At 43.0% G+C, this 14,410-nt stretch overlaps 1 protein-coding gene, 1 long non-coding RNA gene and 1 gene segment (V, D, J or C); 2 read left to right on the forward strand and 1 right to left on the reverse strand.

Moving 5' to 3' along the window:
* The window catches only part of LOC116541479 (immunoglobulin lambda-1 light chain-like), a 44,184-nt gene extending 35,887 nt beyond the window's left edge, over nucleotides 1-8,297 (forward strand). Inside the window, exons 4-7 of the mRNA XM_032265694.1 lie at nucleotides 4,720-4,998; nucleotides 5,557-5,622; nucleotides 5,962-6,075; nucleotides 6,343-8,297. Coding sequence (XP_032121585.1) covers nucleotides 4,720-4,998; nucleotides 5,557-5,622; nucleotides 5,962-6,074 — 458 coding nt within the window. The 3' untranslated portion in view covers nucleotide 6,075; nucleotides 6,343-8,297. The remainder of the gene's footprint in view (nucleotides 1-4,719; nucleotides 4,999-5,556; nucleotides 5,623-5,961; nucleotides 6,076-6,342) is intronic.
* Nucleotides 1-14,410, forward strand: part of LOC116541450 — a 544,521-nt gene that overhangs the window by 451,765 nt on the left and 78,346 nt on the right.
* The window catches only part of LOC116541484, a 271,561-nt gene that overhangs the window by 215,190 nt on the left and 41,961 nt on the right, over nucleotides 1-14,410 (reverse strand). The window lies entirely within an intron of this gene.

The following is a 14,410-nucleotide window of genomic DNA, read 5'->3' on the forward strand; positions in this document are numbered from 1 at the left end:
TGTCATTCTCTCTTACTTAGCTCTAGCCCAAGGAACTTGATTTTTTTGGTGACGAGGCAGAGTAATTCATATGGTCTTTAAGTTATATTTTACATGATGACTATATACTCCTGAGACTTGTATCTGGATCCAGAGTTAGGAGAAATTATAAAACAAAATAAGCAATTCAAAGCAACCACTGGCTTCTCTGATTTGCATCCATGACACACAGCACCAGTGGGCTCCCCCAGCAGTGACCAATTTCTTGTTCAGCCCTCAGATCCTTAGAAAGCCTTTTGCCAAGCTCAGGAAATTAGAAAGCAGGTTCATTATTATCGTGAGACTCAGTCTGAGTGATGGGAGGAAATTAGATTTCTAATCAAAAAGCAGCACTCATGACCCAAGGGAATGGAACCAGGGTATAAGAATGGAACCTGTTTCCATAACCCTTCTCTCCTCAACCTAACATTTGTTGTAAGAAATGTCAAGCTGAGTGCCCTGTGCCTATGCTCAAGCTATTGTCTTCTTCTTGGATGGCCCTCTTAACAAACTGGGAGTTAGATTTTCTATCATGAAGGCAGCTATTCCTCACTGTCACCCTCCTCTCTTGCTCTGTCTCAGCCCTGCCCCAGTATCTCTTGGATGGGGACTTCACCTTCACATTGAACTGCTATCCAGCAGTTCAACTATTATTAGCTTCAAAGAGATCTGAGACTTAGATCTGCACTCAGCCCCTTGGTCTCATCAAGGGCAGCTTTGTAGTTCTCTGAGCTGTGGGGTCTCTAGGCTGAGAGCTGAGGCTACGGAGGCAGGACACAGATGTTACAGCCCAGGCCTAGGGCCAGCTCCAGGCTAGTTACCTGTGAGGCACTGTCATAATGTGCTCCTGGGACACCCGACAGATGTTTTTCGGAACTGGCACCAAACTCTTCGTGGAGCCCCGTGAGTTGATCTTTTTCCTATATTTTTAGGGATAATTTGAGTCCTGGCACTGGGGCTATAATCCAATTTGCATTATAAATTATAACTAGTAGATTAAATCATAACAAGTAGATAAAGTGGTACAGATGTGAAGCAGGCCAGCATGAACACACTAGACTGAGTCACTGAAGTAGCTCTGTAACTCCTTTTATTGTGAAATATATATACTCAAGCTATACAGCATATATACTATATATTCCGTATATAAAAACAATAGCTCCCATTTATTTATGAAATCTTCAGAGCAGCCCAAAAAACACAAAGAAATCTAGAAGAACTACACTAAGAGCTGGAGCATTCAGGTGCAGGGGAGACAGTGGCAGGGATACTTTGGCCCCAATTCCTCAGGAAGCTGCTTCATCTCTGTACATCCCTTTCGCTAAGCTAACTAGTATGCATGCCTCCTTGCAAACTAAAAACAAATGTCCTATAGCTTGGAAGATTCTGGAGAAAGGTAGTTAGTATGGTCAGAGTCATTAGGTAGAACAAACTTTTATTTCAGGTTTTAAGTTAAATCCCATATTGGCAGAAATTCTTGAAATTCTGAGTGACATTTATTACAGATGTTGCAATTCTTAGGGCATCAGTAGGACTCTCTGTGTGAATCTAAAACATAGATGATTTCTAAGTTTATAAATTAAGAAAGACTATTCAGGAGTGGTATACACTTTTCTGGTATTGTTTACCAGCACATAGCCTTAGTAATATATTGGTGTTCATAAAAAGAGAAAGTCTGAAAATAAAACAATTTCCAAAGAAATAGCACTTAAAACACATGTTGCAATGTAATTATATTTGTGGACCAAGAAAAAAGACTACAAATTCTTCAAAGGTAAATAAATCTTTAATCTAAATTTTGGACTACAATTTGGTACAGCTTCACATTTAGGTTGAAGTCAAATACAAAAATAGACTGGCATGCATATGGCAACTATATTGAGTACATTCTAGTTTTTATAAAGGTTTAATTCAGTCAGATACCTTTTTCTTTGGTTACCAAGATGCCAAAGAATGGATTAGATAAGACACTTTTCTTTCAAACAATTGTTTTGAGAATATGAACATAAATGTAGAAAGAGGGATTCAGAAAAATGTTTTATCAAATCAATGTGTTATGCTGTCTCTGAAATGCTGTTAGATTTGGAGCACAATATCATAAGTGCATGACCTTCTTCAGACATCCGTCTTTTCAGTTATATTGTATTATTCAAATTACTCAAACTCAATCTCCCCAAACCAAAGTGATCATTTGATAACTGCCTGATGAATTTAGGTTTTAAAATTCCAGCGAGCTTTAATTGTCCAACTAAATCAGACTAGGATTAAGGGATACTCTTAAATAAGCAAGGAGATAGGGTGTTTATTTTATGGACAAGTTTCCTTTGTAACTTTTAACTCCCTTGAAAGTCAGCCAGAGTACGTCTCAAACCAAAGTCAAGAGAGTAAGCAAGAAGTGTCGCAGTTATAAAGGGAGTTAAGTGAGCGGTGCATGTGGTTTCCAGCCGTTAATGCTAAGTTATCAGTTTCTGTTATCAGTGGCTTCAGCAATGCAAGGAAACCAAACAGGGGAAGTTTTCTCAAGCAGGTTGAAAGTAGGTTCCAAAAAGTCCTTTGAAAAATTTCTAATCCTCTCAATTGTCTAGAGCTAAAGCCAAAAACATAAGGAAGCAGGTTCTTAGGAATGAGTGTCCTGCCCTGAATGACTGAAACAGAATCAGTCTTTTAGCTTAGCTTCTCAGCAGAGGAAAGATGGAGAATTATGATGGTAGTGATGAGGGGGTTTCTCTGAATATTTGATTTCCTAGGAAAGCCTTGATCAACTTTGGTGTATTTACAAAGCCGTGATCGGCAGGAACTTCCTGACTAGCAATCGTTCCCTCTCAAGCACATATAATCAGTTGATTTGGCAGTAGCTCTACTGCTGTGAACCTCACAGTTGAAGCCCAAATTCAGAATCAGGATAAAGCATTAGAAAGATTACTTATTTTCATACAACAAATTAGCCGGGTGTGGTAGTGTGCACCTGTGGTCCCAGCTACTCGGGAGACTGGGGCTGGAGGAGAGTTTGAGCTGGGAGCCAGAAGTTGCAATGAGTTGCAATTGGGCCATTTCACTCCAGCCTAGGTGACAGAGCAACACACTGTCTCAAAAAAAAATGAAAAGTTACTTATTTTCCATTTACACATTAAATTACCAACTTTTTTTTAGCAATACCTAATGTCTTGGCTGTAGACCATAGTAGATTAAAGTATGCTGAAATTCAACATATTTTTTATTTAAAATCAAGAAGCCAAATTCACCGAAGTTTCAAATACCAAGGGTAAAATTTACAGAAGTAATTAATATTGAAAGTCAGCATTAAATTTAGGATTGAAAATATACCTAAATCATCATTAGGTTGGTTGTCTTTCTCGATTTCAGGTATTAGCAAGGCTCTTTCTTTAGCGGTTATTTGAAGACAGCCTAAGAATCTAAGTCTCCGTGGACACAACATTTATCACAATTCAAAAACTTCAGTGAGACACTGTGTGAAAGAATCATCGCTACCTCTCTCAACGCTTCAAGACTTGTGGTTTTAAGGAAAGAAAAGGATGCATGGACAGGGCATTAGTCCAAAGTGAGGCACAAAAGAAGAGAAGGCCAGGAGGGGACCCAACCCTGGGACCAACATTCCATAGATACTCTTAGACTAAAACAAGAAGAAACAGGCTTAAATTGGTTTTATTCCTTTAAGGACTTCCTGAAAATGATCGTTGTTATCCTCTGATTAAAGACTCAAAGAAAACTATATAGTAGTCAGTCCCCTATAGAAGAATGAGTATTAACCTAAAGGCAGAAACATGCACCACCTAACTTCAGCAGATCCTTCGAGTCCATAAAATGGAGACAGCACCCTTCCATGACTCCAACACTGCTGTCCCCAGAGCCTCTGAGCCAGTCATGCAGTCCTTCTCAGACTCTCGATTCCTTAAGTGACAGAATGCAGAGCATGAGCACCTGCCCTGATCTACCACCCAAGGGCCCACGCATTCACAAAAACCAACTGGTGCAGACAGACAGTCAGCCTGACCTAGATAGCCCAGAGGACTGATTAATAAAACACAGATAATCGGCCAGGTGTGGTGAATCATGCCTGTAATTCCAGCACTTTGGGAAGCCGAGGTGGGCTGATCACCTGAGATCAGGAGTTTGAGACCAGTCTGACCAACATGGAGAAACCCCATCTCTACTAAAAATGCAAAAAATGAGCTGGGTGTGATGATGCATGCCTGTAATCCCAGCTACTCGGGAGGCTGAGGCAGGAGGATCACTTGAACCCAGGAGGCAGAGGTTGTGGTGAGCCAAGATCACGCCATTGCACTCCAATCTTGGCAACAAGAGCGAAACTCCATCTCAAAAAAAAAAGAAAACACACACACACACACACACACACACACACGCACAGAAAGAGAGAGAGAGAGAGAGAGAGAGAGAGAGATAATGGAAACCCAGATGATCCAGTGTTGTTCTTATTTTCCTTCTCTGCTTCCAGCCCTATCTCCTAGCAGCTCCTAACTCGAAGTCAAACTTACTGCCTTTCATTTGTGCTCCCCTTCCCCATCCTTTCACAGAGGTGCTAATAAGCCCAGATCACTAACAGGATGCATGGAGGTCTGGATTGCAGTGTTTGGCTCCAGGGTAATCGAAGTAATCGCCACTGTTTAACCCCTATAAAGTTATGAATAATCATCTCACCTAATAAGTTGATTATATTTGCAGAAATTCAACCTCCTACCAAACCATCTGTTTTCGTCATGAAAAATGGAAAAAATGTTGCTTGTCTGGTGAAGGACTTCTACCCCAGGGATATAAGTATAAATCTCAAGTCATCCAAGAAGATAACAGAGTTTGATCCTGCTATTGTCGTCTCTCCCAGTGGGAAGTACAATGCTGTCAAGCTTGGTCAATATGAAGATTCAAATTCAGTGACATGTTCAGTTCAACACAACAATACCATTGTGCACTCCACTGACTTTGAATTGAGGGCAAATTCTTCAGGTAGGCCATATCTAGCTTCATGGGGCTGGAGATTATGGGGAATAAGAATTAGGTGAAAGGGAAGTTAGAGATGTAAACTGTGGACAAATCATTCTCAGTATAGCATCACGCTGGAAACAAGACTTAGGCCCAACTATAGCCTGCCATTGGCCAGGGAGGGAGATGCTTGGCATCCCTAAGATGAAATCTAAGATAAAGCCTCATTTCATCCCCATCTCTCCTCTTTACCAGCCACTGTCCCCTTCATACTAGACTCTGGGATTGAAAGTCCACACACAGTCTAATCCAGTACTAAACTCCAACAGAGGGCAACGCGGCCCACCATGGGGCTAAGAATCCTAGTTCTTCCCTCATAGTGGTGTGCCTGGATATTGACCTCACGGTACAATGAAAAAGCCTGGAATGGGAAGCATGTTGTTTAATTAGCTATGTGACCTTAACAAACTCACATCTTCTGGTCCTCAGTGCACTCATCTAATGTCTCCTCCAGTTTTAAAATCCTACAGTCCTGTGAACCTCTTCATTGCCAGTAACCTTGACCACTGCTGTTTGTTCCAGATAACCTAACATCAATGCAAACTGAAAACACAAAGCAATCTTCAAAGAGCTGCCACGAACCCAAAGGTTAGTTCAAATCAAAGGGCCAACTTCAGAGTCAAGGGTTAAAGCAAACTCTGTAATTGTCAGCTGGGGGCAAAAAGTAACAGATTTCCAAAGAAAACCCCAACCACGCTGAGCTCAGTCAGTTCTGTGGAGCCTCTGCCTCTCCCAGCAGAGTTTGCCTGGCTGGGTGTGAGCTGCAGCCTAAAGTCTCTGAGGGCTGTCTAGCACCATGCTGGGCTTGCAGGCTAGAAAGAATGACGCAGGTATGGGGCCAGCTAGTATCAGCGTTGCAGGTCCAATTCCTGGAAGGGAATCTAGTCTCTCCCTGAAGCCACCTTCTTCACTGTTGTTCAACCATAGTTCATGCCGAGAAGGTGAACATGATGTCCCTCACAGTGCTGGGGCTACGAATGCTGTTGGCAAAGAGTGTCGCCATCAATTTTCTCTTGACTGCCAAGTTATTTTTCTTCTGAGGTAAGAATTAGCCCCTTCTTATTCCTATCTCTACCCACACTACGCTGCACATGGGGAAGACAGGTTTAGAAGTGGTAAGAAACCAAGAAGCATTGGAAAGGGAAACTAGGACATATTTAGAATTAATAAGGTGGGCTATCTCAGATACTCAGCAAAATGCACCCATCTCCTGTTATCCTTTCGTTTTAAGTCAGACTGAAATCAATTAGGTAGTATAATGTACTATTTTTCTAATATACCAGACAATAACCCTCACCTTCACCCCAGGGAGAAAACTGAAGATAAATAAGGAGAATTCATCTTCTTTAACTACTATTTTGTTCATTGACCAAGAGGCCATGTGTTATTTGCAAGGCCATAAGTAAAGCTTCACTTGAAGAATATCCAGAGGAAGCAGAACCTATCTTTGTCCTGATAAAGGGAAGGCCAGCTCACACTCCTTAATCATGGGACCAGCCTGTCTATGTGTGGATCAGCCTGTCTTTGGAATGAACCTACACACCGCATCAGTAGTGAACAGCTCTCACTATTAGCTACTCAGGATGCATACATAGTTAGGTCTGAGATGTCAATTATGTGCCTGTTACTTGCATTGCCTGTTCAGGTAATCTCATACAGGCCCTGGGCTTGCGTGTGAGGCTCCCCACCCTCACTCCTTCTCCAATACCCGCAAATGCTCATCAATCCCAGCTCCTGTTCCAGGAACAACCCTTGACTTAGAGTACTTGACTGATCTGACCCAGACAGTAAAGATACCCAGTCATGGCCAAATGGGTGTCCAGATCACCTATTATTTTACTAACAGTCCCAGGGACACAGGCAGTGTGGCTGGATAAAAAGAGCGCTACACTAAGAGTCAGAAGATTTGGGTTTTGTCCTGATGTTGACACTAACTCACTATGTTACCTTAGGCAGGTTGGTTCATCTCTCTGGGCCTGGGTTTTCTGCATCTGTAAAACAAACGAGTGTTAGAAATAACCAAAGGAAAACAAAAGAGTTTCATGACTTATGCCAACACTGATAGCTGAACTAGCTGAGCTATTGCCATGTGCAGATGGAAAATGAGCCACAATAGATTGGTGATGCCTGCAATGGTGCAGCATAACAAGTCCTGGCCACCCCCAGACTGCATGACACCTGTGATTCCTTCTAGCATTGACAGCCTATTCTATAACAACTTTCTTCACCTGTAGGCTGACTGGCATGAGGAAGCCACACTCCTAAAGAAACCAAAGGCTTACCAAAATGCGTCTCCTCAGCTTCTGACTTCTTGGTGATTCAAGTTGACCTGTCACAGCCTTGTTAAAATGGCTGCTAGCCAAACCAATTTTTCTTCTAAGGCCACAAACCCAGCTTATCCTCCAGCTTGGTGGGAAGTTAAAAGTCCTGGGGAAGGGGGGTTTATGTCCTAACTGCTTTATATGCTGTTTTGTAAAGGGATGGAAGGATATAAAAAGATATAGGACTCGTTTTTTCACTCCTACAACCAATACACTTTGAAAATGATGTTTCGTTCCATTTGACTTTTACCTTTGAAGTAGAAAGTAAGCGCCAATAGGTTCACAGCTCCATGCCTCATGAGGAAAATAGGCCTGGGAGAAGAAGAGCAGATGCCCTTTTATCTAAACACGGAAGGCTCTGCTCAACAGAGCACTAGATTTGCTACTAGATTTGCTTCTTCCTCCTGTCCTCATGGCTTGTCCCACCCTCTGTGTTCACTAGGAGCCACACTAGAGATTCTACAAGGCGTGGAGGAGGACAAAATTTCTGCACTTTCTGCATCTCATAGTACTTTACAAATGAGATTACATTTGAATTCACAAATATTTTATGAGCAGGCAATGGGGTTCCCAAAATCTCATCTAAATATTCTCCAATCTATTAGCAATGATCAGAGGAAAGACGCTGCTTTCTGTTAATTGATTTAACATGCATAAATCAGATCCCCCTGAGTTCCAGGCACTGTACTGAGAGTACAAAGAAGACACAAGCCCAGCTTTCAGGCAAGTCACTGTGCAAGTGTTTTTGGAGGGAGGAATAGAAATGAGACCCCTATCTTTCCCTATAAGAACAGCATTTGTACTGTCTTTTGCCTGCCAATCTGTGTTTGAAACAATTGGACACTGATTCTCTGACCTGGGACTTTGGTATTGACGGTCTTCTGCCTTTCTTCTCAGCCCCTGCCTCGGTTGCATTTATTAAACTGCGTTGTGTGCACCTTGCCTCTGGCTTTACTCTTTGCAGATCACCACAGGGGGAAGTCAGCTCTGTGAACTCACTATTAGTCAGCCAAAAGACAAACTGAACTTATGGGTCACACCGCAGTTTCCTGAGCCCCAAGCCTACAGAGCCCCTGCCTTGGAGACCCACCCTTTTTTTTTTATTTTTTTTTTCCAATTCGTATACTCTTGTATTATATACATATTAACAGTCTATGCAATGAAAAAGAACAGAAATTTCATAAAACTATTTCAAAACCCAGAACATAAAAATGTAAAGAAACAAAACATTTAATGTACAATCTACTCCATTTGGCAATGTGTACTGAGAGATAAAAAAAAAACTTATCTACAAACAGAATATAACAAAAGGAGAATGTGATTTAAGAAGTGATCTCAGGTCCATAGCTCTTCCGTTCTTCCAAATTTGCAGATCAGAGTGCTAAAAAATATAAGTGCATTTTGAAAAAACACAGCTAGTCCCAGATAAACATCAGTATTTTGAGTAACATATGCACCAAAAAGAATCCACGTGGAAGCAATGTGCCTCTGCTGGTGTCACTGCTGCAGCAAGAACAACAGCAGCACCTGCAATGTGGCCAGTGGCCTCTGCTGCTCCCACCTCAGGAAGGCCACAGCTTTTTCCAGGATCACTGCCCAGCTAGCAGAGCCCTAGCAACCCATTATTGTGGTTCCTCAGCACCTATGTGGAGTGTCAAGTGGGGGTTTATGTGGTTACAAGTGAAAGAGTGACTATCGCCAACAACTCCCCTTGCCGTGACTGACTGCAAACTCCCCCATCATGTTTACTATACCTTATATGTGTAAAGAATGCTGATTTCCAAAACAGTCACGGGTTACCACGTGTAACATTAGAGTGTTTCCTCTGACGTTGTTAGGAACAAAAAGACCATATCATTTTTCAGATTTAAAAAAAATGTTGTCTCCTCAAAAAAGTATGTACCATGTCCATAGTCATTCAGTGAGGCAGGGATGTTGCTGGGAGCAGAATCAAGGTCTCAAGATTTTCAGCCCAAATTTCCTGCTATAAGAGCATACTGCATCCCCAAATGAGGATGAGATGTCAGTGTAACAGCCAGAATGAACTTAAGGATTGTCCCATATTTAGCATATAAATGAACCACCCTCTAGCCCACTATGCCAGGAAAAAAAAAAATCCTAGTATATCACAGGACCATGAATTTCTCACACCAAAAAGAGCCTCCAGAAAAGAACCAAGGCAAGAGCCACAAGGGATTATGGCTGCCTTCTGATCTGGGGCCATGCTATGTGGACTATGAGACGAACATGTGACACACTCAGTAGGCATTGGAACAGAAGCCCCAGAAAGCCAAGCCACGTGCCCAAGGTCTTTGGCTCCCTCATCCCCTGTTCTTTGCATTGCTCCACATACTGGCTGCTCTTGGCCACTGTTTCTGAAGAGCACATAAACTGCTGCCCAAACCATGTGCTGATAAATCCGCCTGTGGTACAGCTGCAGGAGAGAGCCCTAGCAGTGTAACATTGCATCTCTGGGCCTGTCACTAGCCAGCTATAAGACTGAGAATGTCCACCACATCTCTGGACTGCAGTGTTGTTTCTATAAAATAATGTGTAAGGCCTCTTCCATTTCTAAGATTACATCTAATAACTCTAATAGTTCTATTAAGGCAGATAAGAGAACAGAAAGGAGGGACTGATTCCCAGGGACTGAGGGTATATATCTGTTTCGACATCACATAGTCAGTTTGCCCCAGAGGAAATTTTCTCTGCTGGAGACACCACTGAGCTCCAAACTCAGGGACTTAGCAGTTGGGATTCTGGAAGTCACAACTTTCTAGGAGTGCCTCAGTGCTCTTCAGTGGAAAAAAAAAGAAAATCTCTTCCAAATTAAGTAAAATGGAGGAGTCAAAAAACATAAAGAAGAAAAAAGACAAAAAAAAAAAAAAAAAAAAAAAAAAAAAAAAGGTAAATTGCTTAAAAGTCTTTTAAGTAAATAACTTTGTGTCTAACTTAATTTTTTTTTTTTTGAGGCAGAGTCTTGCTTTGTCACCAAGGCTGGAATGCAGTGGCACCACCTCAGCTCACTGCAACCTCTGCCTCCCAAGTTCAAGCAAATATTGTGACTCAGCCTCCTCAGCAGCTGGGACTACAGGCACACACCACCATGCCCAGCTAATTCTTGTATTTTTAGTAGAGATGGGGCTTCACCTTGTTGGCCTAGCTTGTCTTGAACTCCTGACCTCAAGTGATCTGACTGCCTCAGCCTCCCAAAGTGTTGGGATTACAGGCGTATGCCACAATGCCTGTCCCTAATTTAATTCTATAATGAAAACAGATCAATTCATAATAATGGACAAATGATGGTGGTGACTAAAATACACTGCTGATGGCCTCACCTTAGATGGGCCCTTCACCTGTACCTGAACCTGCATTCTGAAACCCTCACAGAAAATGCAGAACAGGCTTGTCAAGCCACACTCTGTATCAGGGGTGACCAGGGCACTGGGGACACAAAGACAATGTTCCCTAAACATGCAGTTCTCCCTTGCCTACCAGGAGTCATTCAGGTGACACGGGGCCACTGAGTCAGAAGCAAGGAGATGCTCTACTTCTCTGAAGCCAGGGTGCTCCCCTTGATGTGACCAGGCCATTTATTTCTCAGAAGACACTTTAGGTCACTTCTGAAGGCTAGGCTGGAACACAAAATGGCTAAGAGAAGTATGCCAAGTCCCAGACATGACCTGCGCTGAGAGGTAGCTCTGCTGAGCTGTGCCTCGGGAGTTTGTGGTAAGACTTCCTGGGCACCTGCATCATTGTGCTAAAGGCACAGTAGTAAGTGGCACTGTCTTCAGTCCTCACTGGAGAGATCACCAAGTCAAAGGTTTTCTTGGTCGGAATGTACCTCCCAGAAAACCGATCTTGAGCAAAACCTGCAACTTGAGATCTGGTGTTATCCTCATAAAGGATAAACTGAAAGGAATGATCTGGCCTTACCCGGTACCAGAATAAATCTGTATTTGAATATCTAACATTGTAAGTGCAGAGCAGTACCACCTCACTGCCACTCACTACTGTCTGGTCTGGGGAGCTCTGGATTACATTGTCACACAGCATGCCCCGTCTGTGAAAAAGATGAATTAGGAAATAGTGAATTCTGCACTCTCCAAACACTTGAGTATAGCACATGCCTAGCCCAGAAGAACTCAATGGGCAGAGGCAAGAGAAGGACACAGAAATATAGCCAAAGGCAGAAAATAACCAAACACCAAGAGAAAAAGCCTTCAAGAGTCAGAGAAGGAGAAAAGGGGTTATAGAACAAGTGGAATGTAAACAAAGGAATCTACTTACAGAAAAACAAAAGGCTAAAGCCCACAGTCAGAATCATCTTTTCTCCATATCAGGGCAGAGGATATACAACAAAACAGGGTTCCTGAAATCTCAGAGACTATCTGACGGTTCTGACGAAAGAAGACAGGAGGGAAACAAGGGGAGACTGGCAGCCCTGATGGTCACGTGACTGATTCAGCCGTGACTCCTTGAGGCAAATGCCCTCAGCCAAGGAAACCGCTATTGCTATTATGATTTGGCCCCAGTCCATCTTGAACTAATACATATGACAATGAAAATGGATTACTTTTAAAAAAAGAAAAAGAAAGAAATGGTGGGAGGGAAGAAAACTGCAAGCCTAATGATGGCATTCTTGAATATCCAACTGCTACAAAAGTAGTTCACTCTCCATTTCTGTATCCTCCAGTCACAGACTGGTGTGCCAGTCCATTAATCACATGTCGTGCTTTGAGTGACACTGTCTCAGCATCTAGCACAGCTCCGCGCACTTCGTTCTATTCAATAAATGGAATAAATGAAAAAGTACCCTGAACAACTCCCTTACTCCTCTGTGTAAAGAAGGAGGAAAGGGGATTGCACAAGATCCTTTCTAAAATCTGTCCTAGACCTGAATTCCAGAAATTTTGATTTCATATACCTGAAGGAGTGCTCTGATCCTAAGTGCTTCTTGCACTTCACCAGCATGACTTTATCTCTCACTGGGCCCACTGCAGCACACACTTGGCTCCAGCTGGAAAATCCTACCCCAAACAGAGCTTCCCAGCTGGTGAACTGACACGAGTGGGTTACAAGCTTGCTGAGATAGTGTTGAGAGTGCAAGTGTACCTGAGGTGGCTGGAACCCCTGAGCCAGCCCCTCCCAGCCAGGAGCCCTACAAATATGGTTTTCCATGAAAGCCATGACATGACAGCAGTTGGGAAGCACTGCTGTAAAAAAAAGAACACTGACTAACTCACTCCCCCAAATCCAGGAGTGTTTCTAGGAATATTTATAGAAGGTCTTTCATTTCCCTTTTTCCCTACAACAAATTCATCAGTAAGACCTGTCAGGTCTGCCACAAAAATATAGCTCCAGTCCATCTCCACTGCCACCACCTTCTGCAAACACCATCATCTCTTACAGGGACTGCTGCAATAACCCACTAACTGGTCCCCTTATTTCTGCTCTTGTCCCTGGACAATCCATTCTCCAGTTCTTCATAAAGTGTACGTCAGATGATGCCAGCTGGACCTCCTTCCCAGGCCTATAACATCTGCAAATGATCTGGTCCTTGCCTCCTCCACAGCCTCACCCCACATCTGCTCCTTCTCTTTCTTCCCTTCAGCTGCCATGGGCTTCCTTCTCATTCCCTCTCTGCCAACCTTTTCTAAATGCCTGAAACTCTATTCCCAATTTTTCTCAAATCTCAGCTCAAAGAGGCTTTCCCTGGCCACTCGAACTAAATAGGTCACCCATCCCACCCATAACCAACCTCAATTACATCTCTGTTCTTATTTTCTCTCACGTCACTATCTGAAATCATCAGATTCCTACATGTTTCTACATGTTTATTTTGTCTCTCCCATATCACCTCCCCCCTCCACACACACACACACACACACACACACACACACACACACACACACACACACAATAATATAAACTATATGAGGGCAGGGAGGTTGTTTATCTTTTCACTGATATGTCTCCTGCCCCCAGGCTTGTGTTTACCACATCACAGACAATCAATGAATATTTGTGTAAAAAAAGAAATGTAATTTTTTCACTTAAAAACTCACCATTCACCCAGATTTAGCAAATAAAAATACAAAACACCTGGTTAAATGTGCATTTCAAATAAGCAACTACAAAAATTCCAGTAATATGGATAGTTGGGACAATGGCATTTGGAATACATTTATACTAAAAAAAGTATTCATTGTTTATCTGAAATTCAAATTCCACTGGGCATCCTATATTTTATCTGGCAGTGCTAGGCATGCAGAATACCAAAAGTAAGCACCAGGCAGCCCAGAGTCCCACCATGAGCATCTTCGGGACCCCTGGTTGTGGAAGAGGGAGGCTCAGGGCCCAGAGGCTGCCTAACAGGTGCATTGGCTGCCCGGACCTGCACTGCCGCCTGCCGGCAGGGGTCCCCTCCATGAGACCCAGCTCCCTGCTGGCGGATATCCATTTCAGAGCTTCTGGTTCTCCCAAGTCCAAGGATTCTGCTCACTCCCCACCCATAGTCTCTTGGTGTCTGTCCCTGCTCTAAAGATGTTGCTTGGGCTTGATATTTATATGAGATCTGAGTGTTCCCTTCCTGATCTAGACCATAACCATCTTCAAGTTAAAATGCTCCTCCTCTTCTAACTGCCCAACCTCAGCTACATCTGACTATACCCAAGCACAGAGAAGTAGACTTCATGGACCCTCACACAGAGGAACACATCCTGTCCTACAATGCTTCACACAGAAGCTTCAGACATAACCTGAGTCCTGCTTGGGGCAGCATCATCATGACTCTCCTGCCCTGGTGTCCTTGCAATATTCCTTGAAAAGCATCCCTCCCTCCAGGAAGGGCAGACACTTAGCACAGCAGTGCAGTGTAACGGCTAAGAGTGGGCTCCTGGAACCAGCCTGTTTGGGTTCATATCAGCTCCAGCTTTTACTGGCCGTGTGACCTTAAGCATGACCTAACTCTCCAAGTCTCAATTTCTCCATCTGCAAAATGGAGGTAATAATAGCTTTTTTCACAGAACTACTGGAAGATTTAGTGAGGTCAC

This window comes from Sapajus apella, unplaced genomic scaffold, assembly GCF_009761245.1.
Source record: "Sapajus apella isolate SASKATOON/1434 unplaced genomic scaffold, GSC_monkey_1.0 scaffold151, whole genome shotgun sequence".
Classification (NCBI taxonomy): Eukaryota; Metazoa; Chordata; class Mammalia; order Primates; family Cebidae; genus Sapajus; species Sapajus apella.